The sequence below is a fragment of the Podarcis pityusensis genome, assembly GCF_964106645.2.
Source record: "Podarcis pityusensis genome assembly, chromosome: 1".
Taxonomy (NCBI): Eukaryota; Metazoa; Chordata; class Lepidosauria; order Squamata; family Lacertidae; genus Podarcis; species Podarcis pityusensis.
The window spans coordinates 99,468,211-99,495,226 of record NC_138028.1 but is presented as its reverse complement, the minus strand read 5'-3'; the positions used below and the strand labels follow the sequence as shown (position 1 = coordinate 99,495,226).

Here is a 27,016-nt window from a genome sequence, read left to right as displayed (position 1 = left end):
ACACACCTCTAAACATTAGTTTTATCACTTCACGGGGCCATACTAATCTCATTTTATTTCTTTAGCTGTTAAAGAACCACAATTTAACTATTTTGGTCCCAGAGGAACTGGAGCAGACATCAACTTTCAAGGTAATTTATTAGTGTTAGCATCAAATATGTGTTGTTATTTATTGGAACAGAATAGCTGGGATCCAAAAGGCCATGAAAAATGTTCCACATTCACATCTGTGCTTTTATAGCGCAGTTGCAGCTTGCCCCATCCCACACCTATTCAGCTGAGCTGCAGCAACACCACTTTTGGAAGGACAGCTTTGCCCTACTACACCAGCTACTGCTGGTGAAACCAGTCTATATTTTCTAGTACTATCTCAATTATAATGATTTCTTGGCTAAACTATTACCCCACTCAAGTGCATCATGCCCCCACTGTTTTTCTTTGTACACAGGGGCATCTCAACTCCCACCTTTACAACCACTTGTCACCCCTGAGCTTTTGGGAGGCCACGTCTACCTCAAATGCACTTTCAGCACTCCAACTTCAGATCCGTCTATAGGTTATGCGGTGGTCTGGTCACGCCTTTCCAAATCCAGAGCGAAAGAACAGCTTCATCATGACACAACGCTGCAGACATTCTCCTATGTGGAGATGGATGGAGTTAATTTCAGATTGGGAGATACGGTAATGCTTTCTTGAAAACAAGGTCAAGCGTTCAGAGGAGCTGAATCTCTCTGCATTTATTTGTTTGTTGGTTTGTTTTTAGCTCTTATTAACTGTTCTCTTGAATCTGAATTTGGCCTGAATGTAAAAGACAGTCCCCAAGTGGGAGTACATTTTAATATAATGTTATTAAATGCTATTTATCAAGTTTAGAACCCTGAGCATTCCAGTGCATTAGATGAAGTACACTTACGGTATCCAATTTATTTATCAGAACTTTTGTTGTTGTTACATATCATAGCATTGCTTCTTTTACAACTTACGCCTAAAAATGTCACTGATTAAGGATATCTGTATCATGTCATGGCACTGCTGTAATGACAAACAGGTTTGGTCAGTCTGATCAAAGGACTTACAGCACTAGCCTTACTTTCACAAACCAATTCGTGTGTCCAAACCTGGCATTTTCTCATCTTAGCAGCATCATAACTCCTCTTCTGGGTTTCCTTCATTTTCTCATAAATAGAAAAGTATTTCAGGGTTAGAGAAAACCCTTAACTCTAGACAAAGAGCAACTTGGTCTGAAATGAGTAAATGACCTAATAATAACAAATAATTCATTATTTGTATCTGACCAGCTCGCCCCAGCCGCTCTGGGAAGCTTCCAACATATATAAAAACATAACAAAACATTAGACCTTAAAAAATCTTCCCTATATAGGGCTGCTTTCAGATGTCTTCTAAAGTTACTAATCTCCTTGACATCTGATGGGGTGGGGCATTTGATAGGCCCTTGAAGGCTTTTTGAGGACACAACAGTTCAGAAGAATAAAACTCAAAAAATCCTGTTATGCTTTAGATGCAGATAGCAGGGGTGCCAACTTGAAAGAAAAATGGTATATGTGTGTGAGCAGGTAAGCCCCACCTGCATAATTAATCACATAATGTGGCGCACACATACACACCATTTGAATGGCAATGCCCATTAATTGTTTGGGGGCTTGGCCCTCTCCAATATTTGATTGGGGGGGGCGAAGGGACCTCGACCCCTAGGAGTTGGCTCCTGTGGCATGTAAGCTATCTTTGGTGAAGTGGTCTAAAGCCAGGCAAAGGGCTAGATTGCAGCAAATTAACAACAATTTAGGACAAAACAAGACAAGGCATCAAATAGCACTAACAAGGACAAGTAATCCTGATCTTCCATGGCTGCTCTTTTAAAAGGAACACACACACACGGTGTGTGTGATTTGTGGTATGTGAGACTTCATTTGAGGAATTGCTACCCGCTGTTCCTTTTGTTTATGAGACCTCATTTGATCCTCTGAAGTTGTAAACTGACCTTAACACCCATCCAGTGTTCTGCATGCGTATTTTCTGATCGTGATGTAAACTGAAGCATCTATTCGGTTTAGTGGCAGAATCAACCCGTTCTTCTGTCCTTTGGCAGTGCAATCTTCAGGAACCTGCACTCATCTCCCTATCAACTTATTTTTCTGAAAGCTGCTGCATGGTTGTGAGTCAAAAGGAGAGGAAAAAATGTTAAAGCTCTCCTTCCAGTTGACTGATATCCATCTACGCTACTTTCCACACATTTCAAAGTCTCTCAGCGATATCATTCAAGCATAATACAAAATTTCCTTCAAGATGTTGTTCATATCATAGCTTTTAATAGAGTCATTGAGCTTTACTGGTCCAATGGAGTTTGAACTTTTATTAGCATCTCTTTAGATGAAATTGCTAAGGCCATTTCTTCATAATGCTTATAAGAGCATTTCCCCATACTTTAGGTCCCAATCAGGCCATTCTGGAAACTGTGTCGGCAGAGAAATGTTTGCAAAACTACTGCAGTTTAATAAATAAATCTATAATCCAATGCTCCCCCTCCCTCCCGCCTCGTAAACACTCAGCATAGCCCATTCCATCTGATTTGAAATTGTAGCAGTTCCTAAGCCCAATTTAGATTATATTGACAGAGGTCATTCCATACCTGGAGGTACAGCCATCTGTAAATTACAGCAGGCACAGTGTGTGCAATGGGTAATGCTAAGGAAGCAGGATGTGCCAAAGGAACTGGCCAGGTTTTGCTCTGCACAGCAATTTGAAAGTTCATGCGGTGAGATGGCATACATTTTTTAAAAGGCTTATGCAGAATCACTTTTTTAAAAAAAAGTTTGCCAGTAGCAGTGGCCATCTTGCTGATAGGTTACACTGTTTGCAAATGCAACAGCAATAAAATAAAATAAATTCAGCTCCATATACAAGCTTATAAACTGATTTATCTCTGCATTAAGATTAGAAAGAGAGCCGCTTAGCTTCCACCATGAAAGGAAAAGGAGAGAAGTTTTTTCTTTAATTACAGCCTTTCACAACAATAACTCTACATACATTCTTTTTTAAAAAAATAATCACCGCTAATAGGAAGGTTTCTGATGTTTTGGAATGAATTTTCACATTGAGATTCCATATTTCAATACGCACGGATTTGCTTTGGTTGACAGTTTCATTATGAATAAAAACAAAACACAGAGCAACCCTATCTGAATTTAGCATAATCTCCATTACAAATGTCTTTGACTTTAATGTAATCTTTGTGGATAACTCAGAGAAAAGCGCATTGTGCTGAAAATGCCAAGAAATTCAGTGCATTTTATGGTCCTTTAGGAAAGAAGTAATATGGAGCATGTGTTAGCCTCCTGTTTGAATGCAGGATGATGCAAAGCAGAGGTCTTCACTTGTATACACAGGGCTCATGGACCCTGGGAGCCAGGCACATGTGATGCTGTGCCTTCACCCAATGATCAAGACCTTCCCAAAAGGCACCATTGCCACCTAGGCCTAGGTGTATCAACACTCACTAGACAACGAAACAACCCTGAAACTCCATCAGCGGCCAGCAGGGTATCATTGGTGGGTCTGCATTGCTGACCTGGCTTCCCAACACAATGTATTCTGAGAGGGGGAAGGCCAAGGCAGCAAGGAGCTCAGCATGGTGTGGATACAGAGCCAATCTGATGCTCCCACCACTGCACCAGCACCACAGCAAACTCTCTGCTGCCTTGGCTCCCCGCCCCTCTGTAACTGCCAGTGACACATGGTGTCTGGAAGCCAGGTCAGTAACTCAGCCCTGATTGCACCACCCCATTGGTCACGACTGAATGAAAGTAAGCTGTGCTTACTAGCATTCTTCATAAACGGTGCCTGAATTTTCAACCATTCACAGCCTCACGTTAGGAATCCAGAATGCATAGCATTGCGTGAGGGGTGGATGGGTTTTTGTTCTCCACTCTGTGTCACTTTTACATATTTTTATACATAATTCAGTTTCATTTGCATATTAATCTGTAGTTCTTTAAAAAAGAACCACACAAAACTTAAAACAGGTATATAAATGTGCTCCTCTAATACGCATATAAGTTTTAAATGCACATTTTGATACATTGAAACTTCCAAGAACTGTGTCGCAACATTCAGAGAAGCAGAAAACCTGGAAGGAAAGCCAAGTTGTGGTTTGCATGTTAGTCTGAGGGGTGTGGGTCAGGTCCTTTTGTTTAGAGACTCAGACTGAATTCGACAAGTATAACGAGGCTTCACCAGGGTTCACCTGGAGATACACAATGAAATATCTCTCAGAAGCTGGAAAAGTTTGAAAATTTGCCCCAGATGATTGGGCACAAATAAATTTAAATGGGCATAAGCTCCATCTGAAGCACATCAAAACTGGTCATCAGCAAGGCCATCCTCTTCCCCACTTGCATTTGCAAAACTCTATCTGCTGTTATTATGCCTGCTCAAGTTCCTGGATCTCATTACTGCGTTTAGGCTGAATATGCCAGTCTCTTTTTTATATATTGCAAGTGTTTTAAAAACACTGACAGTAGGATTTTATTTTACTGAAAAGCTTGAGGGGGGGAGTACCCAACCACAGAGTAGTCAGTCAGTGTTGCATTCATACTGCCTGCAGGGTGCCTTTTTCATTCTCCTCCCCCGTCCCTTGAAATGATAAAATGATAAAAGGAGGGGGAAAGTCTCTGATAGCAGAGTTACAGAGTAGAAGCCAATATTCAGCTGGAGGCAAGAAACTCCTAAGGAAAGCTATCTTAATAATTATGTGACAAACTGTCAAGTCTGTAGATCAGTGACCAATGCGCTTATCTGATTATGAGAAGTTCACACCTGAGTTGTAGAAGAAGAAGAATTCATCCTCAAAAAGGAAGGAACTGTGCACATAGTATAATGGGTACGGAATGTGCAGTACTTTTCCAATGCAAATATTGCACTTCCCTTCTTGATTCTCCTGGATTGCATTCAAAATCACACACAGTGCAATACACGTGAGACTAGATTTTTCAGATTTCCCCTTGGAAGCGTCTTAATATTGAGTCAGATGAATGGCCCACCCAGGTCAGTATTGTTTACACTGACTGGCAGTGATTTTCAAGGTTTTCAGGCAGGAGTCTGTCTCATCCCTATACTCTGGTTTCTCTTCAGATCATATAAATCTTTCGTCTTTTACTAAAGATTCCCGTGGCTGGAGAAGCCAGGGACCTGGGACTTTCTTCATGCAATGCATGTACCCTACATATATGATTCATTTCCAATGTTTTAAAGGGAACCATGTGGAATTTACAAATTTCTTCCAGGTCTTCCAGAAAACTACAATATGAACAATTTATCCTAGACCTATGTTGGTGAATTAACCAAGTTAGACTAGTGGTCTATCTTAGCTCAGTGTTGTCTCTACAGACTGGGATCAGCTCATCAGAATTTTGTGCAGGGGTTCCTTCCCAGTCCCACCTGCAGGTGGTGGGGAATGAACCTGGGGCATCCCACCTGCAAAGCAGATTCTGTGCCGCTAAGCTATGGCTCTTCCCCAAATTTCAGTGGGAACTATGGATTTGGATTGCATATTCATTTTGTAAAGGGGTAAATGCATTAACGTTGGCCACCTCATGAGAAGAGAAGACTCCCTGGAAAAGACCCTGATGTTGGGAAAGATTGAGGGCACAAGGAGAAGGGGACGACAGAGGATGAGATGGTTGGACAGTGTTCTCGAAGCTACCAGCATGAGTTTGACCAAACTGCGGGAGGCAGTGAAAGACAGGAGTGCCTGGCGTGCTCAACACTCATCCTTTTTTTTTTTTTGCATCCTTTTTTTTTTTAAAACAAAAATGAAAAGTTCTGGTATAAGGACCACTTCACATGATACAGATTTTTGTTCAAGGTACAGTACTTGCTGGTTTAGCCTTGGAAAAGGAAAGGGGGGAAAGTTTACTAGGGTGAAAGAACCCCATTAATATAGTAGATTGTGTGTTGCCTCAGTGGAGATAACAATTGTATCGCTACTGTATGAGCAAACATAATTGGCCAGAACTCTTGCATTTTCTGAAAAATAGGCTTTGCTGTCCTTTGGACAGTGTTTGTACACTGGGTAAAAGCGAGGAAATGGCTTCTCAAAACCGAAGCTCAACATATGATATAGAAGGTATCTCTGTCTTTTTAGAAAGGATTTATTTTAACCTAAACTAGTGCAAAGCCTTGTCCCGTGAACACAGCCTAAGAAAGCAGGCAGTGAGTTTCTGTATGGGAGCTATACTTAGGTTGTTGGATAGAATTTGGATAGTACGATGCAAATGCACAGGCCTCCCTCTTTCCTGGTAAATTAGGCTGTGACCCAAAAGCTACGTTAGCTGAACTCAACAGCTGATCTTCCCTCTGTGAGGTTTTTTATTTTGCATTTTTCTTTGAGCAGCAGGCTTCATATCATACCACAAAATGATTTCAAAAGCCCCTCATTTTCTCAGTCTTTTGTCATCTGCTGTCAAAGGATGTTGTCCAAGAAACATATTCCAAAGAGAAGTTAAGCATGTAGAACTAGCTCAACAGTTCTTTCGAGTTTTCGCACAATCTCCAATTCATTGACCCACACCCAATGCACTGCCATTGGGACACAACCTTTCTTTAAATGCCAGGGCTTATCCCACTGGTGACACTTGTGTGAGCCCACCCAAACTGAGCCCTGCACTATGGTGTCCTTAACATGGCAGTTATGCCAATCATCTTTATTTTCCTGAAGTTTCAACTTTGATAAAACCAAACAAAATAAAACATAGCCACCACAAAAACCTGGTGGCCACTTTGCAATGACCTCCCCCCATCTTGGCCACCCTTTTTAAAACCATAATATGCTAGAAACAGGATTTCAGGCAAGAAAGTAAAGTGGCAGCTGAAACTATGGCGGTAGAGAGGACTACCTCTCTCCAGGACCTGGACAACACTCTGCTAAGCATCACTAAACTCTTGCACACACCCTCTTAAAGCCAGCTATGAAGGTAGGTGCATGCACTGATGTGTGGCCTGAGGGTTACAATTGTACTTCTCACCAGCGGCGTAGCGTGGGTTATCAGCACCCGGGGCAAGGCAAGTAATTTGCGCCCCCTAACCCGGGGCAAGGCAAGTACAGTAATTTACTCTCCTAAGCAGCAGCAGCAGCGAGGCTTCTCTTTCCCCCGCACTCTCCTGGAGCTGCCTCTTTTCTTTCCTTTTTTCCCTTTCTCCAAGGCTTTTCGCTTTCTCTCCTTAATTGATTCCTCCTCCACACCGCAGCGTTTCCTAGCTGCTTCCCCCCCCTTCCCCTCTCTCTCCTCCTCGCTCTGCTTGCCTTGCCCTGCACCGGCAGCAGCAGGCGCAGCCAGACCCCCGCCAGCCAGCCCGCCCGCCCGCCCACCCGGCTTCCTCTCCTTTTTTTGCCTGCGGCAGAAGGCTTCGCTCTCCCCCTTCCGCGACCTCCTCGCCAAGCCGAGCGAGCGCGGGTTCCCTAACCCGTGGATTTTAGTAGGGGCAGAGAGCTGCTAGTGCGAGCGCGCCCCCCGCCCATGTTGCGCCCAGTGCGGCCGGCCCCCCTGGCACCCCCCACGCTACGCCACTGCTTCTCACAGTAAGCATGCAACCTTTGAAGGAGAGATATGTGTGTCATCAAAGCCCTGTTTGAACAAGTTAACAGTTTAGAATAGAGATAAGGGAACATGCACAATCCCTGCCCCCCATGTCCCTGGCCATGTTGCCTGGTCGTCCGACCATGTGATTAGCACAAAAGGTCTCTAAAGGGTTTTGAAAACATTTTCAGCTGAACTTGCATTTTCAGCTGAACTTCCTCACAAGTGAAAACTCTGGCTTGTCAAGGTTTCTAGTAGTGGGGACAGTTTCTAAGCACATTCAATCAAATACACTTTAAATACAATGCAACCTTCAGAAATCCATGCAAAGATCTAAAGAGCAGCTTGAGTGCTGATGGATGTTGAAGGCAAGGCTTGCATGTGTGTCCCTGGAACATGAATGCCTGATTAACCATTTCAGAAAGATAAAAATTGCCCCTGGGTGTTTTGAGAGGCATGTCTGCCATTAATGGTTTTTTAAAATGTATTTATGCCTGAAAATTGTGGGGTAGAACAAATACAGCTGCAGAAATCACTACACAATCACCACAAATCAGTTTTATTGTTCTACAGTGGTACCTCGGGTTACAGACACTTCAGGTTACAGACTCCACTAACCCAGAAATAGTACCTCAGGTTAAGAACTTTGCTTCAGGATGAGAACAGAAATCGTGTGGTGGCAGCGGGAGGCCCCATTAGCTAAAGTGGTGCTTCAGGTTAAGAACAGTTTCAGGTTAAGAACAGACCTCCAGAATGAATTAAGTTCTTAACCTGAGGTACCACTGTACTGATTAATAACCAGATGCCCTAGCTCCAGCTAGAATTATTTCTGAACATCAAAACTAACTGATCCAAGCCTTCCATACTTAGCTACCCAGAATGAGGGATCAGCTTTTAAATGCTATAGAAGGCACCTATGGATATCTATAAGTACATGGAATTTTCCATTTCAAGATATGGGAGGATGGCTGCCCCCCATGTGTTTCCCACTTGGCGAATGCATTGGCTTTGCAGCCAGCAAAGGGAAAGGCAAAACAGCAAAATCAGTCTTCATAGGGTAGAATATCTCAGCCAAACCTTTACAACACCTTCAATCACTCTTCATAAGCTCTTAATTTAAAAAGAAAAGAAAAAAGTTGTAAAATGGACAATTTATTTATTGCAGGTCTTTTGCACTGTCACAGCTTTTAGGTGGGACTCTCCTGATCAACAGTCTTTCCCTGAAGAAAGCGATGGATTCTATGCTGGGATTAAGGTAACAGCAAAAGACCTCATTTAACAAACTTCTCTAGCATATCCTCAATGGAGATTTCTATATTAACCACCTTGCTCCGCAAGACAACACACTGTAAAATTGGCTTTGGTGATTATAAACAGTGTACTTCTTAGGTGCCCAAGGAGAAAATGTCTCCAAAAATTGCCTGCCATTCTATCAATCATTCTATCAGACTTTCTAAAGGCACTAACAGCTACAGCATCTAGAAATGTATTGTGAAAGCGTTTCATGTTCATTCACCTTCCGAGAGGTGATTATATGCAACCTTAAGTAGATAGGCACAGTTCTGCAAATTCAGAGTGATTTGGTCATAATGCCTGAGCACTTGCGCTTGCCTCTCACACAATGTGAAATAAAAGTTGGGACGTCTTTAAATGGACAGCTTTTGCGAAGACTGGCATTTAGCGTCTGCATCCTTTGAATGCTGCGCTCTCCCATTCATAAAACTCTGGGGGCAACCCCCCATTATGTTAATGGAGAATTTTAGCAGACTGAAACATTTTCTGACCTTGGCTGGCCATTCAGTAGCAGATATTTCATAAAAGAGCCTTTCTTTCCCCCTTTGTTAGCTTTTTCTGGAATGCAATATAAATAACTGGCAAAAAAAAATAATGTCATTCCATTAAGGAGGCTGTAGTACAGATTAGTTTTCAAAAGCTGAGCCTATAAAAACAAGGACCTGCATGCTAAGTCTGCCATTATTATTTATGGGACAATACATTATTTATGGGGCAGACTTCACTTTGATTCATGCCTAGTGCCTTTGATGGGAGACCTAACAGCACAATTCCCATCTTTGGGTAATGTGACATCTCTCTCTTTTGAAAACTCCATAGACTGACACCATAGACTGCAGAAACCACAGAGATACAGACTCCAGAGCAGGGTGAGAGGTGAGAAGTAGATATCTGGCTCTCAATATCTCCCTAGCCCATGTCCCTTCCACAGGCTACAATTCTCTCCAGGCCCCATTCTGTGCATTCAAGTGTTTTTGTTTGTCTGGCATAACTCCTTGAACTGTGCTAATGCCTCTTGCTTGCCTGGAGGGTGGGTGGAGAGAGATGTGTGTACAGCTACAACTTCGTGTGGCTGGAATGTAGCCAATTTGTTGAACAAAGGTTAAAGTCACACTCAATACTCTGACCACTTTTGTATCTGTCTCCACCCACCGCTTGGCTTGCAGTCCTCAGATGGTTCTCTGAGAGGGAAGGAATCACCTGGGCCAAAAGAAACCAAAACAAGACAAAATCTGCCCTTGCTCCAGAAACTAGAATACAGGGACTGTGTCTTCTTTTTCACTGCATTGTTAAAAATTATTATTATTTTGCTTTGGCAGCAAACCTGGGAGAAGACAGAATCTATCTGTTATCCCTCCATTATCATTCTGTCATTTCACTTAGGGTTAGACAGAATGGTAAGATGTGATGGGCTCTGCAGAAACCTTTTTTTTTTTTTTTTTTTTTTTTTTTGAGTGGGTTGTTGTATGTGGCACAATCATTTCCAGTTATGGTTTGTCCATCTTTATCTTCAGATGCATAAGTAACTATTGCATGGCACTTGTTTATATGTAACCATCAGGGAAGGGAACGGGTAGCAAGAGTAAACTCTGCATCTTGTATTCTCTAACAGGAAAGCCACCAGAGCCATTTCAATGTGAAAATGATAGTGATGTCATGATAATGTAAACCAGTTATGTACTGTTTTTCATTTGGAACAAAATGAGGAAACTGTTAAGAAATGAGGGGACTCAGGGGCAGGAGTCAGTGGCGTAGCGTGGGGGGTGCAGGGGGGGCCGGCCGCACCGGGCGCAACATCTGGGGGTTAGGGTTAGGGGGTGCAAATCCACGGGTTAGGGGGTGCAAATTACTTGCCTTGCCCCGGGTCCTGACAACCCACGCTACGCCCCTGGCAGGAGTGACTCTGTATTAGAGCATATAAAAAAGGTAAAGGGACCCCTGGCCATTAGGTCCAGTCATAGCCGACTCTGGGGTTGTGGCGCTCATCTGGCTTTATTGGCTGAGGTAGCCAGCGTACAGCTTCCGGGTCATGTGGCCAGCATGACTAAGCCGCTTCTGGCGAACCAGAGCAGCACACGGAAATGCCATTTACCTTCCCGCCGGAGCGGTACCTATTTATCTACTTGCACTTTGACGTGCTTGCGAACTGCTAGGTTGGCAGGAGCTCACCCCGTCGTGGGGATTCGAACCATTGACCTTCTGATCGGCAAGTCCTAGGCTCTGTGGTTTAACCCACAGCGCCACCTGCGTCCCTCATTATAGCATATACTCGGTATCTATAACAGCTGTTCTTCTGTCTCCAAGGTAATGCCCTCAAGGTACTGTTGGACTACAACTCCCATCAGCCCCAAGCAGCATGGCCCATGCCCAGGGATAATGGGAGTTGGAGTCCAAAATATCTGGAAGGCACCAGGTTGGGGAAGGATGATCTAAAAGGTTTCTGTTTCAACCCCTAGCATCTCCAACTGGACATTCAAAAGTAGCAGGTACTGGGGGGGGGGACCCTACCTTAAGCCCCAGAGAGCTTCTGCCAGGAGTGTAACCAGTACTAAACAAGATGGAGAAACAAATGGCCAAACTCTGCACACTCAACCCTACCATTAGGTTGAGTGAGGGAGCTGCTTGAGGTAGTACGTAGCTGCTTGAGGGTGAGGATTAGTAGGGAGGTGTTGAAAGATAGAGATGTGTGTCTTGTCTGCCTCTGTGCTGTCTACACAAGGCAGCCACGGAGTGCAATGGAGGCTGCTGTCCTACTGCTAGTCATGAAATAAGATTCAGCTGTCTGCCCACCTGGCTCTTGTACATGGAACAGGGAGGTGTCATCTTGCCTTTCACTTCAGGCAACAAAATGTCTCAGGTTGGTCCTGGACTCTGCATAAAGCATATGCATTAGCATAAATTAGTCGTCCCCCCCTTTACCTTACACATAGAAAGTAGAGTAATGTGCAAGCCATATGACCAGCTAATTGTCCTAATATACAGCCCAGCACATTTTAATTAACTTTTTTTTTTTTTTTACTAGTAGCTCTGCACTGAGCAAATCGGTTCCATGCTGTTAGTTATTAGGATTTTTCAAAAGGATTTTTTCTCCTGCATCAGAAATAAGAAACAATTACCCTGCTATTCCTGAAAATGATTTTGTAATTACTGAAGATGTTCAAAAGCAAAAGGTAACATTAGGAAATTAAGGCAATTTTTACTTAATAAGCAATTACGGTGGCTAATTTGGCAGAATGTTTGAGAGCTAAGCAGAAACCTCGGCAAGCCACCAAAATAGCAATTTCACCTTATCTCGGAGTAGCAGCAAGCTCAGATCTTCTTAACGTGCTATCAAAGTCGTGAGAGAGAATAAGGAAGGCAAAAGCTGAATAAGACACCATGTGAAAACCCTTCCTTAGTGACTGGTTTCAACAAAACAAAAGCACAGCAATAGGTGCAAATAATTCGTCTCTAAAGCAACTTGAGGCTGCCTCCTCCCCCCCTTTCCCGTTATGAACACAAGAAGCTGCCTTATCCTGAGTCTGCCCATCAAGCCCATTATTGTGCATTCTCACTCACAGCAGCTCTCCAAAGCTTTCGATCCAGGTCTTTCCCAGCTCTGCTATCTCTGAGGGTCTTTAAATAGGGTTAAAGTTTGGCACTGACTCTTCTGCATGCAAAACTACATGCTATACCACGGAGCTTTGACTTCTCAAGACATTGCCCATATGTCACCAACATAGCACCTGCGGCCACACCTGCACCTACAGAGGTCTTCCCTGGTGCAAACAGGATCCCATCCCGCAGAGCTGGCTTGCCTATGAGGTGCGGAGGAAACACCTGCCTCAGGCAGTGGAAGTGCAAGAGGCCATGCTCTGCCTGCCCCATCACTTCTCCTGCCTGAAGGAAGGCATTCTGGCATGTGCCATTGGCGCTTGTCTTCCCTGTCCCCGGGTGGAGAAGACGAGCAGCTACATTTTGAGGTGCACCCCAGCTCCAACCAAGTTTGGCAAAGCCAGGGCATTTCCGTGTGACACATTGCTGATTGAGTCCCACTCCCCAGATTGGAGAAGCCAAGCAGCAACATTTTGAGGAAGTGCCCCGGCTGCTGACAAGTTTAGCAAAAGTTGGGGGCGCAGTGGCAGGAAGGGCAAGTTTTGAATATCTTTCCTTCAGAGATTCAAAACTTGGAAACTGCTCTTCATTCTCCCTCTCCAAATTAGCCTTAAAAATGTTTTTAAAAATCTATATATTGCCTGCTTTTTCAGGAAAAATGTTCCTCCTTCTTGAAAGGGAAACTTCTGATGCAATAACTGAAAATTCACTTGTGCCTTAAATCAGAGGCCATTTGCCATCAAAACAGGCCAAGGCTTAATATGAGTGCAGTGTAAGACTGATCATCTGTCTCTATTTCCAGTTTGTGCCAGAATCCATACAAATTGCAGAAGATAGTGAAGAGCATATTTTGACAATCCTAAGTACCATCCCTATTACCTGTCTGGGCCAGGATGACATCTGTAAAATTACTTTGCAGCTGACTACCGGGGATTCTGGTAAGAGTCTTATGTCAGTGAGCATTTGATCAAGCACTTTTGCTGACTTTCCCTGAAATCTCTGTAATGAATCTAAGAGCATAGCATAGGTAGGAGAACCGCCATCATTTACTGCTAGAGGGCTTCATAAGACAAACAAAGTGATTGGCTATAAAACCAGAGAGATGGGGGAAAGTACTTAAAGCTTGTGGTCAGTGCATTAAACTATTTGGCTTAATGTTTTAGGCTAATTTGACTAATAACGGTATTACTTATAGTCACGTACACAAAGGTGTGTACACACGTGTGTATGTTTGTGTGTGTTTACTGCAATAAACTCACTAGCTAGATCAATCACTTCCTCTCAATCCTAGTTTCTTATTTGTAAGATTTGAACCTATTTGTATGGAAGAAAATGATATAATAATAATAATAATAATAATAATAATAATAGGACATTGGAACCAGGATTCTAAATATCTGACCCTGTTATGTTGCTGGCCACTAGGGTAATTTCTTTGGAAGCCTGGTGATGGCTTAAAAATATCATTGCTTTGAGAAGTTGGGCCACTGTAGCAGATGTCATATCCTGTGTACTCATAACTAACTAGTGCAATAAATATTAGGATCAGGTTGCAATGTTACTTAGATGGTTAAAAAATAATGGGTGGTTCTTCTTATCGGGAACTACTTCTCCTTATCAATGAAAGCTCTTAGGCTGCAATTCTAAACACACTAACAACTGAACACAGCAGAAAGACACCAACATCCAAAGGAATGCACTGTTGTAAATCTGTTCTACATTTTACTACTGATGCTTCAGAAGAAACATCTGATGCAGGCTGAAATTATAAATGAAGCAACACGCAGTGCACACAATCCAGAAAAGCCCCCAATAAATAGGGAGCTACACACACACGCCTATTTGTGCAACAGACTCCTGCTTGTGCAAACTTCCCCTTCTTCTCCTCCCCCTGCATCCCCCATGTACTTCTAAAATGGGGGATATACAGAGGGGAGGGAAGAAAGGGGAAGCCCCACTGCCTTTGCTAGTGCAACACTGGATCTTGCATGTAACATTTCAACCAACGGTGAGGGTCAAACTACAATGTCCAGCAGCCGCGCTGGGTATATGGGGCAAAAGAGGCCTAAACCCCCTCAATATTTTGAGGCAGGGGGGTGCAGCCCCCCTAATATTGAGGGGGCTACCATCCCCCACTGTCCCTGGGTGTGTGCCAGTGTGGCAAGTGGGAGGCTGGGAGGCCGATTTTCACCCTCCGTGCTGCCCTCTGCAATAGACAGAGCATCCCGGTAGACACCCCCACGTCCAAGCAGGTGTGGCCAGATGGGGGGGGGAGCGTCATGAATGTGATGTCACACACACACGACAGTCCTACCAACTCGGTGTGCCTGGTGCCCAGAATTCTTTGATGAAAAGAATGTGCTTCAAATGTATAGATGTGCACATAATAGATGACTATGAGCTGTGATGATTCTCTATCCTAAGGCTTGCAGTGTAATGGTTTATTTTATCCTGCGAACCTCCCTGAGACCTGAAGGTATAGGGTGGTATACAAAACAAACAAACAAATTAATAAAATGCCTACCTGAGAGTAAGTTCCATCAAATTTAATAGGACTTAGTTCTTAGTATACACATATATGTAGGGTTGTGATTATTTCAATGGTGTTGAAGAAGATTGTTTCAGTGATATAAAATACGATACATTTTATATTAGTATGCATTTACAGCTAAACATTTCATGAGTATTGATATATTTGTGTTATTTAACTGATCCTTGATCTAAAGGCCATTTCACATTTTACCTTATCTGACACAGAGATTGTCAGTATTGTGTTTAATGTATGAAGAGTGACACAAATGTCTTTTTTTTTTTGCATGAGGTACTGCTGCTGGGAAGCTGATATAAGAGTCCTTATGCAGAAAGACATTTTCTCAATCCATCACCTATGACAAGGCTCCCCCCCCCATGCCAAAGTGAAGATGACTTCTGCCAGAAAGCAATATGTGAAGAAACCAAACCTATAGAATAGGTTTTTAAATACTTTAAAAAAAAATCAGCTCATGTTTGAGGCTGCTGGATGTAAAATATATAACACGGATTTAAATCGATTAAATGACATATTTGAAATTGAAAGACCTACATTGGCTGCCAGTACGTTTCCGAGCACAATTCAAAGTATTGGTGCTGACCTTTGAAGCCCTAAATGGCCTTGGTCCAGTATACCTGAAGGAGCGTCTCCACCCCCATCGTTCAGCCCAGACACTGAGGTCCAGTGCCGAGGGCCTTCTGGCGGTTCCCTTGCTGTGAGAAGCCAACTTACAGGAACCAGGCAGAGGGCCTTCTCGGTAGTGGCACCTGCCCTGTGGAACGCCTTCCCACCAGATGTTAAAGAGAAAAACAACTACTAGACTTTTAGAAGACAACTGAAGGCAGCCCTGTTTAGGGAAGCTTTTAATGTTTAACAGACTACTGTATTTTAATATTTTGTTGGAAGCCGCCCAGAGTGGCTGGGGAAACCCAGCCAGATGGGTGGGATATAAATAAGTTGTTATTATTATTATTATTATTATTATTATTATTATTATTATTATTTCACATCTAGCAAAGGTAAAATATCAGCACTGAAAAGCATAGTGAATATTGGTCATTCACAAATGCAGAAAGAGATCTCCAAATTCAAGCAATCCCATGATGAATTCTGTAAAACAGGAGATTTTTGTTTTGATTTGTTTTCTGCTGTGATGCATATTCTGGTGAACTCCAACCACAGGCAAACTCATCAAGTTCTTTAAGTTTCTAGAAAGAAAAGAAAGACTATTTTATTCCCCAGGGAATTGAGCTGTTTGTGAGGGATGTTGGCTTCTGATTGTTGGGATACTGCCAGGGAGACAAAGTCCATCATGGCCCCCAAGCCGCCTCCGGACGTCCATTGATCTCCCGTAGACATGCAGTATCATTCAATTAGTGACACAAGCTTCCAGAAATAGCTTGCCACATTCCAGAGCTCATGCACGCTCTATCAGCAGATAATACACAGCAAAAGATGCACGCAGGAGATCATTATTTACAAGTTTATTCAGCGTTGGTCAGAACAAAGAAAACATGACTGCCAGCTTCAGTGTCTCAGACACAGAGAGAAAACGAAAGCATAGACACAACATAAACTTCCTGTGAACAGGAAATACACAGACTCTGTGACTCACAAAGCCTGCTCCCTTTTAAGGTGGAACGGAAATATCCTAACACTGATATCACTGTCACTAATTTGATCTGGTCTTCTGCTGTTGTTAACATTGCAATCATATACATGCCTACCCAAGATGGGGCTTACTCCCAGGTAAGCAAGTACAAGATTGCAGCCAAAGTATTGCTGTTTTCGTGTATTGAACGCGTGTATTCCATCCTTCTCTCTCTCTCTTCTCCTCTCTTTCTCTATAGCTATAGAGCTATATATAATATTTTTATATGGCCTTTTTGTGCTAGTACTTACCAGTATGGAGTACTGAAACCCTTTTCTTTTCTTTTCTTGGAAGGGGGGGAGAGAGAGAGAGAGAGAGAGAGAGAGAGAGAGAGAGAGAGAGAGGTGGTATATGAGATTTAAAATAGAGAGAGAGAAGTGTGTATTTTTCTTGCTGTCATTTTTTGCATATAATGGTTCTGTTTGAGCTCATGTCTGGCTGTTGTAATAGCAACAATTATTCTGATCACAGATGGAAAACCATCCATCTTCCTTTGATTAAAAAGAAAACCTAGCTATTAACTTCTCAACAGAGTTATGAATTCCAATATATTTGCATTTTAGATGATCTGGGAAGGAGGTCCCCAGACATCGTTCTCTCAGCATGCCAGGTGGCTCTGGAACACATGCCCTGCGAGGAAGGTAGCTGTGCAAGAGCTTCGGTAACTGTAAGGGCTGTGAATGACTTTGCCGAGGATGGAAACCTCACCAGCTATATCAGAGTGGAGCCTGTCCAAACGAGCAATCCGCTTTGGCGGGATTATACACCAATGGATGTCAAAGTGGGTTAAAACAAATAATGAGTTTGATAAGAGCATTCTAACCAAAGCATTGCTGTCCTATTTATTTTTGTATTTGTAATTCACTTTTCTGTCCCAGAGAAAATCCCCCCTATCCACTTTATGTGTACCCTTGTATCATGTTCTCCCCTCCAACCACCCCAAGTAATTTCACATTTGATAATCTGAATAAGGCCAGAGAACTGCAGCTAATCATGTCTCTCTAGTGAGTGTAACTTTTTTATATTTTTATTTTCAAATACAGTACATGTTTATCCCATTGTGTCCCATTTGGAGCTATAAAGTTATAAACACACTGCACCTAAAAATGTGTGTGAAGCAATCTTAAGTCTGCTTGAATGCAGACAAAGGCAATGATCGTAAACACATGTATTTGAAAGTAAGTATCATTGCCTGATAGGATTTACATATGACTACCGTATTTTTCGCTCCATAAGACGCACCTAGTTTTTAGAGGGGGAATGCAAGAAAAAAATATTCTTTAAAGGGAGCGCTGATCAGAGCCTGTATGCATCCCAGGCTCTGGTCAGCGCTCCTTTTCAGAGCCTCCCGCCTGCATTCGCTCCATAAGATGCACACACATTTCCCCTTACTTTTTAGGAGGGAAAAAGTGCATCTTATGGAGCGAAAAATACGGTAAATGCTTATGACCAGCAAGAAAGCTAAGATTGCAGAACCACAATTGAAAGGAATCAATGGAATTACTGGGGTAAATCCTAATAAGTGTCTTGAGATTCTGTGTCAATGTTTAACTCTCTGTGGTATCACTTTGTAGACATTGACACTGAATCTCAAATTTGTTGTTCTAATAAAAATATTTGTTTCATCTGCTAACAAGGTTCTGATATATGGTTGATTTGATTATATTAAAAGCTTACAACAATGAAGCCAAGATCAGGGTCTAGTTAAAAATCTTCACTAAGTCATTTAATTCAAACTACATACTATAACATGTAAAGGTCAAAAGAGCCAAGAATTGCTTGCTTCTAAATATGATAATGAACTACTGTTTCAATATACCCTATGTTATACTTCTGGTTTTGAAACTGGTTTTATTTAAACAAGTGCTTTAATTTCAGTCAGATATCTCCTTCTTGCGTTATGGGGAAAGTTTCACATTGCCACGCTAACAAAGCAACTCATTATATAAGGTTTTGCTTGACAAATTTGATCTTTGTGAATTCTGATATGAACAGACCAGATCTTGGATTGATGTGCAGATCTGATCAGAACTTAGTATTTATCTCTGTTCTCATTCTTGAAGCTTCAGACACAATTATTGGCTCCAAAAACGTAAAAAAACTTGTTTTTAAAATGTGTATTTTCTGAGAATTTTGTTTGGAAGAACCTACTTTTAAAATATCAAAGAATCATAGAAGTGTAGAGTCAGAAGGGATCCCAAGGGCCATCTAGTCCAACCCCCTGCAATGCAGGAATCACAGCTAAAGAATCCCCAACAGATGGCTATCCAACCTGTTTAATAACCTCCAGATAAGTGCACCACCTTCTGAGATAGTCCATTTCACTGTTGAGCAGCTCTTGCCATCAGAAACTTCTTCCTAATGTTTATCTGGAATTTGAATCCCTTGGTTCTGGTCCCACCCTTTGGAGTAGCAGACTTGGGTAATATGGCACCCTGTGCAAAGCCAAAATTTGGCAACTCCCCTCCAGCCCATGCTCTGCCTTCCCAAGTGCAGGTAAGGAGGTGCCCAGCTTTGGGAAGGAAGCACAAGGGATTTGAGAGGATCCTGGAGCCCTTCCACCTCCTTCCTAAAGCTGAAAAAGTGCTAATTCGGCTTTGAGAAGGAGACAGGAGGATTCCAGGACTCTATCAGAGCCTCACTCCTCTTTTCCAAAGCCCATTTCCTTGCTTACCTTGCTTGAGACAGTGGCCCCTCGGCTCAGTGCCCAGTGCTTGTGCATTGCTTAAATGGCACTAAATCTGCTCCTGAAACAAGCTTGCTCCAACAGTGATGTGACTCCCCTTCACATATTTGTAGATGGCCATCATATCACCTTTCTGTCTTCTCTTCTCCAGGCTAAATATACCCAACTCCCTCAACCATTTCTCACAAGGCTTGGTTTACAGACCCTTTACCATCTTGGTCATCCTCCTTTGCACATGTTCCAGCTTGTCAATATCCTTATTAAACTCTGGTGTCCAGAACTGGACACAGTACTCCAGGTTGGCTCTGACCAAGACTGGATAAGGTAGCACTATTCCTTCTTTTCTGGACATTATACATCTGTTGAGTCAACTTAGAATGGCATTAGCTTCCCACCCACTTGGTGAATCACACTGTTGACTCATGCTGAGTTTATGGTCTACTATGACCCCTAGATCCTTTTCACATGTACAGTTGCCAATGTCATCCATCCTATATTTGTGCATCTGATTGTTCCTGCATAAGTGTAGAACCTTATGTCTGTCCCTGTTGAAATTCATTTTGCTACTTTTGGCTCTGCAATCTGTTAAGAGCATCTTCAATACTGATTCTGTCTTCTGAGGTATCAGTTACACCTTCCAGTTTTATATCATCTGAAAATTTGTCCTTCACCAGGGTAGTAGCTGACAGTAGTCACACTCAGAACAGACCTACTGAAATGAATGAACATGAATATGTTAAATCCATTAATTTCTGAGTATTTAATTAGATGCAACCATCATACTTACATGTGAATTTTCTTGTGGCTTTTCAGAACTCTCAGATTAATGCAGAAACTAATGACTTATTAGTAAGCACATGCAAAAATGACATGGATCAGAAATAGATTGATTCACTGATCCCTACTTTGCTTTTCAGGATTCTAGATTTCACACACTTCCAGTTAAAAACTTTTTTATTGTAAACTTTTTTTGGATGGGCAGGAAGAGACTTGTTTTTTTGCTGATGTTTACCTAGAAGAAATAAATTATATAGCCTTTATATACTTGCTGGGTGCATATAAAATAAGTAATGATAATAAGTAAAACACAGGAAATACTGATCCTGTAACACACTTTAAAAGTCACATTTTGTTTCATTCACCCATAAAAGTCAAATGCAGCCCATAATGTTTTATGAGTAAAAAATAAAATAAAAAATGGAGCTCTGCCTCAGAGACTGTATGCATTACACATCTCATTTTAACTAGGTCACAGTTCAAGACCTCCCCACAGAGAACTGCTACTCTTTGACTGATCCACACATCATCACATTTGATGGATGGTGAGTATTCTTTCATGAAGCTATTTGGCTTCACAATAATGATATGCTTTAGTATTCTGTTCAGCTATCTAGGATGCTATTTTATGAGTTTACAGTAAATGCTGTAGTGCAGAATCCAAGGGACGTTAAACACACACATGAAAAAAAATGCCTTCCAAATTTCTAGCATTTGCTGTCACACCCAGAAATACTTGTGAGACCAGAAAATAGGATGATAGTTATAGCTATTAAACTATAACAACAAACCAATTAACCAGATTAACTAAATTCCAATAGCTTCTGCAAATGAGGATTTAATTACGGCTGTGTGTACGCTATACCTTTAAATCACATTTGAAGCATATTTTCCACCTCAAAGAGCTATAGGTGGTGCAATTTCTTAAGAGCTGCTAGGAATTCCAACTCTGTGCGGGGTTAACTACAGTGCCCCGAATTCTTTGGTGGAAATATTGTTCTTCAGATGTACTTTTAAAGGTATAGTGTGCACACTCCTGGACATATAAATTGGTTTTGTGTGCCCCCTCCACAAGAGGTCCGGAGGGTGGGAACATGAGAATTGGCCTTTTCTGCGGTGGCTTCCTGTTTGTGGATGCTCTCCCCTGGGAGACTTGCCTGGCACCTTCAATACATATATTTAGATGCAAGGCAAAAACTTTCCTCTATAACCAGGTATTTGGCCTTTAACTATCTGTGGCCTTTTGGAAGTAGGTAAGATAAAGGTAAAGGGACCCCTGACCCAGTTGCAGACGACTCTGGGGTTGTGGCACTCATCTCGCTTTACTGGCCGAGGGAGCAGACGTTTGTCTGCAGACAGTTTCCGGGTCATGTGGCCAGCATGACTAAGCCGCTTCTGGCAAACCAGAGCAGCGCATGGAAACGCCGTTTGCCTTCCCATCAGAGTGGTACCTATTTATCTACTTGCACCTCTTGAGTCATTTTTTAAGAAGGGAAGAGGGTGGCAAATGCGCCTCCACTGAAGTGTGGGAATGACATTATAGAAGCAGGACATTTTTCTTGAATATATTCAAAGCAAAGGGATAACAATTTATTAGAATTAAGCCTAATGTAAGTATGAACGATGGCTAGAATTTTATTCAATACATTTTGCTTGGTTCATAGCAAGTTTTGACAGACGATCATGTTGACCCTTTTGTCTCATCCCATCCCACAATATGGCTGTTCATAGGATTATGCCATAACACTGAAATCTAGGAAACTGTGATCCTTAGCATGTTTGCTCCAAAATGTTCCATTAATTTCAATGAAATTTCCAAGTGGTTGTTATTAGGTTAGACTGCCACAGGAATAAGAGCCTTCTGTATCAGTTGCTTTTGAAAAGCATCTTGTTCAGCCATATGGAAAAAGCCAATCTTCTGTGAGCATTTTGCATGGAATCAACACTCATGTAACCACCTCAGCTTATGTCATCCATAGCTAAATGCAGAGTGTGCTGCAGCCACCATGTTGGCATGCGTTCCAGAGCAAGAACACCATCAGCTTCTCAGTGAACCCTAGTAGACTTGAGCTCATGCAACAGTGAAGAGTAAAACTGACAAATTGTTCCAGACGTGGCCATTTGCCAGCTGAGAATCCAGTTAAGAGTAAAACTTACGTTTACAGCCAAGATGTTCTAAAGGGGGGGAAATATGACTTCATTTTAATGCGATTCTGGCAGAGCCCTAATTTTTCATTTGAAATGTTCACCTAGTCATAGTCAACCTTGTCGAAGTGGGTGATTAGTCACAGAAGATATTATTTGAGCGCTGGTTTTGCTTTGAAGAACATCATGCTGTAAAGCATCCAGTTACAACTAAAACATATTTATTAAGGCCCGGAGGCAGAGATATTTTCCTATTTACTTTTATCAAATGTTTATCCTCCTTATCCATGCCTGTTGCCATGGCAGCGGCTCTCAGGCAGCTATGAGCTCCTCACATGAATTCTTATGCACTCCCAGCTAATAACTCTGGTGGTATTAGTTTGCTTATGTTGATGAAAAAGTGTTTCTTCACCAAGAGTTTATTTTCTTTTCCCTCTGAGGCCAGCCACCAAACTAGTCTAATTAGGGAGCCTTGTTGGCTAGAGTAAAAATGAGCAGCTAACAAACTGTGAGTAAATCCTTCCTTATGTTGTTCTCTTGATTGCTTAGGCGTTACGACAGCTACATGACTGGAACTTTTGTACTGTACAGAAGCCTGAACCGAGTGTTTGAGGTGCATGTGCGTCAGTGGCATTGCAGCAACCACCATCTTGCCTTTGCTTGTAACTGTGGTGTTGCCGCATGGGAAGATAATGATATCGTCATCTTTGATATGTGCAATGGGCACTTTCTGGAAACCAAACCTCAACTGGCAATCAAAAGCATCAAAGCTTCGTCACAACCAAATGTCAGAATCATGGAGTCCTACGGAGGGAGAAAAATTACTGTACGTATCTCAAATTTATTTGGGTTTTGGTTTTGATAATTACCAACGAGAGAGATTACTTTTGTAACAAAGCAGTGCGAAAGATCGAGTATCCCTTGCTAAGTTGAATGGCCAACCACTGGTGTGTATTAGGCTGTCCTAGCTGAGGTAAATTCCACTCAGTGTAAGGCTAAGAAGTGTCTTCCAATGGACAGAATACTGCCCATAAAACATCATAGCAGGAGTTCAAGCCCTGACTTAGCCACAAGCTCAATGGTGGCACTGAGCAAGTCACATTCTGTCTCATTACAAGAGGCTTGCCTTTTTTTACAGAGCAGCCACTATGGTCTTTGATAAAGCAAAGGATTTCTCTGACTTGGCTGATTTACTGATTACAGTAGGGTTTGTGTCCAGCCAAGCTAATGGAAAGAGTGATTAGAAGGGATTGGTGCCTGACCAATTATAGGTGAGCACAAGTAAGTTTTAAATCCATGTCAGACTAGGAAGAATCATTGATCCACGGCATTGCTGATATGGAAGCCAACATCCTGCTATTCCCCCCACATTCATTCATTCATTCATTATAAGACTATTTATACAGCACTAATTCAAAAGAATATATATATATATAGTGGTGATGTACAACCAACACCAAGTAAAACCTTTAATATATTATAGAATCATAAAATAAAGAACCAAATGACCAACAGTAAATATGATTAATTATCTAAGAACACTTAACAAAACAAAAAACTCTCACTGGGGACTGCTACCTGGTTCATAAATAATGCAGGTCACATAACACTGATCCTGAACACTGATCAAGGTGCTAGTGTTGACCTAAATAGGTTGGGCTATGGGTATATAGAGGAACACTTCTCTCTATATCAGCTTGCCTATGCTGATGGGGGCGGGGCTTGTCTCAACATCCCCACAACAGGAGAAATATCCTGGGCAGTGATTAGTGATACAAGAGAGATAATTTTTAAGCCTAGGTTTCCGATGGGTTCCTTGCCAGTGCACATACAGAAATGGCTTAATTTCAGAAGGAGGAGGGTGCCACAAGACAACACTATCATAGGCATTGCCTCACAGTCTAAAAGGCGTATCGTTGACATACTAATGCACTGAAGAAACTTTGGCTCCTGTGATGGGACGATGAGCTGCTTGTGTGTAAAATCCTAGTCCCTCAGAGTTTGGTCAAGTTTGCAAACCTCTGTCTGTAACGGAGCCCCTTAAACATGGCTCCGTCAGTCGCTGGCAGATTCCGACAGTGGTTGCTTTCGGAATCGCTTCCAACATAAAAGCTCCTTAACGGAAACACGTCTTCTGGACTCTCTGCGTGACAGTTTCCGGCGAGGAGTGGGTGTCCCTACAGGAGGTCCTGAAACCTCCCCACTGTTTTCGCTGGAAGTGTCTCTGAGCCATCCCTCCAGCTCCCTTTCCCTCAGCCCAGCTCCTCTCCCCCTACTGGTTCCCTCTTCAGCTGCTGAGTCTCTCCCAACCTGTGTGAGCCCTTTCACTTCCCTTCCTTCCGATGGCAGTTCCCTGACATCCACCTCCCCTCCAGGGCCCCCTTCATCCCCTCTCGCCCCCTCCTCTACGGGCGGTGAGTAGGCAAAACCCCGGAATGAACTTCCTTCATCTTCCGATGTCCCGAACACTTCTCTCCACCTGTTGCGGTTCCTGGTCTCGAAGTACTCCTCCTCCTCAGAGTCCATCTCCCCTTCCCCTTCCGATTCCGAGAATCCTTCCAACTCCTCCTCCTCATCGGTGGTCCCAAAGTATTCCCTCCGGAACCTCTCCACAGGCTGAGGTTTCCTTGGGAACCTTTGATGGAACGTTTCTATCAATACCTCGTCATTGATATCTTCTGCCATTACCCAAGTGTTTTCTGACTCCGGTTCTCCTTCCCACGCTACCAAATACTCCACCTGATCCCCCTTCCATCTGGCGTCGAGGATTTCTGCCACATGGCTGCTGCATTCCCTTTCTTCTATGACCGGTCCCCGAGTGGCCATCCCTTCTCGTCCCCCCTCATACGGTGACAGTAACGACCTGTGAAATACTGGGTGCAGTTTCATGTGGTTGGGTAACCGGAGCCTGAAAGCCACTGGGTTGACCTGTTGAATGACCTCAAAGGGACCCAATCTCCTGGGTCTTAATTTCTTACAACCTCCTTTGAACGGCAACCCTTGGGTTGACAGCCACACCCTATCTCCCACCCTTATGGTTTCACCTTCCCTTCGGTTCTTGTCTGCCTGCCTCTTGTATTCTTCCTTCGCCCTTTCTAAGTTGAGTTGGAGCTGACGATGGATTGCTTCCATTTCTTCTACAAAATGCTCGGCTGCCGGGACACCCCATCTCTCCCCTTCTCCCCCTGGGAAAGCCCTGGGATGGCACCCATAATTAGCCAAGAAGGGGCTCATCCCTGTGGACACATTCTCGGCATTGTTGTAGGCAAATTCCGCCAGCGCCAACTTTTCTACCCAGTCATTCTCTCTGTCATTGACATAACACCTCAGGTATTGCTGGAGGACCCCGTTTGCTCTTTCCGCCTGCCCGTTGGTTTCAGGGTGCCGGGCAGTCGAAAAGTTGACCTCCACCTGCAGTAAGCTCATGAGCTTCCTCCAGAACCTGGACGTAAATTGTTTTCCTCGGTCTGAGACCACCCTCAATGGCACCCCGTGCAACCTAAAAATGTGTTCTACAAATAACTTCGCTGTCTCTTCCGCCGTGACTGCATGCGAGCAGGCTACAAAGTGGCACATCTTTGTTAGTAGGTCTACCACCACCATGATGGCTGTTTTCCCCTTGGACTTCGGCAGATCAGTCATAAAATCTATCGACACTGCCTCCCAAGGTCGTTCTGGGGTTGGTAAGGGTTCTAATAGCCCCGCCGGTGCCCGCCTCTCCCCTTTGGCTCGCTGGCATTGCTCACACCCTCTTACATACTCCCGTACATCTTCCCTCACCTTAGGCCACCAAAATTCCCTGGTGACCAACCACATGGTTTTGTGTTGTCCAAAATGCCCCGCCGTGGGGCTGTCGTGCAACTGCTTGAGTACCCTCCCCCTTAAGTCTCCTTCAGGGATATACAGTGCCCCTTTGTAATACAAAGCTCCATTTCTTTCCTCGAAACCCCCTGGTTCCTCTCCCTCACCCCTAAGACCTCTGAGCTTATTCTGGGCGTATTCATCATTCTCTGTTTCCTCTACCAGTTCTCTTTGTCCCACCAATGCCGCCCCACACACCCAGCGGTCCTCTGGAATGACATGTCTCTCTTCGGGTGCTCCCTCCTCCTCCAAATATTCAGGTTTGCGTGAGAGAGCGTCCGCCCTAATGTTCTCTGGGCCTGGCACGTAACAAATCTCAAAGTTAAATTTGGAGAACTCCTGGGCCCATCTCACTTGCCGTTGGTTGAGCACTCGTGCCGTCCTCCAATACTCTAGGTTCTTGTGGTCAGTGCACACTTGCACCTTATGTTGTGCGCCAATTAGCAGGTGCCTCCATCTCCGGAACGCCTCATGAATGGCTAGTAGTTCTCGGTCATACACCGTGTAGTTCCTCTCGGATTTGTTCAGCTTTCGCGAAAAAAAGGCACACGGTCTCCACTCTGACTCCTCCTTCCCTGGCTGCAGAAGCACCGCCCCAATCGCTCTGTCTGATGCGTCAGTTTCCACTCTCATCGGTTTTTGTAAATCCACATGCAGGAGTTGTTGTTCCGAGGCGAAGGCCCTTTTTAGTTCCTCAAATGCTCGCTCCGCCTCCTCAGTCCAAACGAACTTCTTCTTACTGCTGAGACAGTCCGTAATGGGCGCCGTCAGGTGGGCAAAGTTTCGGATGAACTTACGATAGAAGTTCCCAAATCCTAGGAACCTCTGCACATCCTTCCTTGTTTTGGGTGTTTTCCATTCCAGCACCGCCTGGACCTTGCCGGGAT

The 27,016-nt window shown here is 43.3% G+C and overlaps 1 protein-coding gene across 1 annotated transcript in view; it reads left to right on the top strand.

Moving 5' to 3' along the window:
• The window catches only part of LOC308477018 (von Willebrand factor D and EGF domain-containing protein-like), a 209,713-nt gene that overhangs the window by 51,994 nt on the left and 130,703 nt on the right, over positions 1-27,016 (top strand). The window contains exons 4-10 of the mRNA XM_081005140.1: positions 66-131; positions 449-681; positions 8,758-8,847; positions 13,282-13,417; positions 17,224-17,441; positions 20,595-20,668; positions 22,818-23,094. Of these exons, the coding sequence (XP_080861266.1) occupies positions 66-131; positions 449-681; positions 8,758-8,847; positions 13,282-13,417; positions 17,224-17,441; positions 20,595-20,668; positions 22,818-23,094 (1,094 nt within the window). The remainder of the gene's footprint in view (positions 1-65; positions 132-448; positions 682-8,757; positions 8,848-13,281; positions 13,418-17,223; positions 17,442-20,594; positions 20,669-22,817; positions 23,095-27,016) is intronic.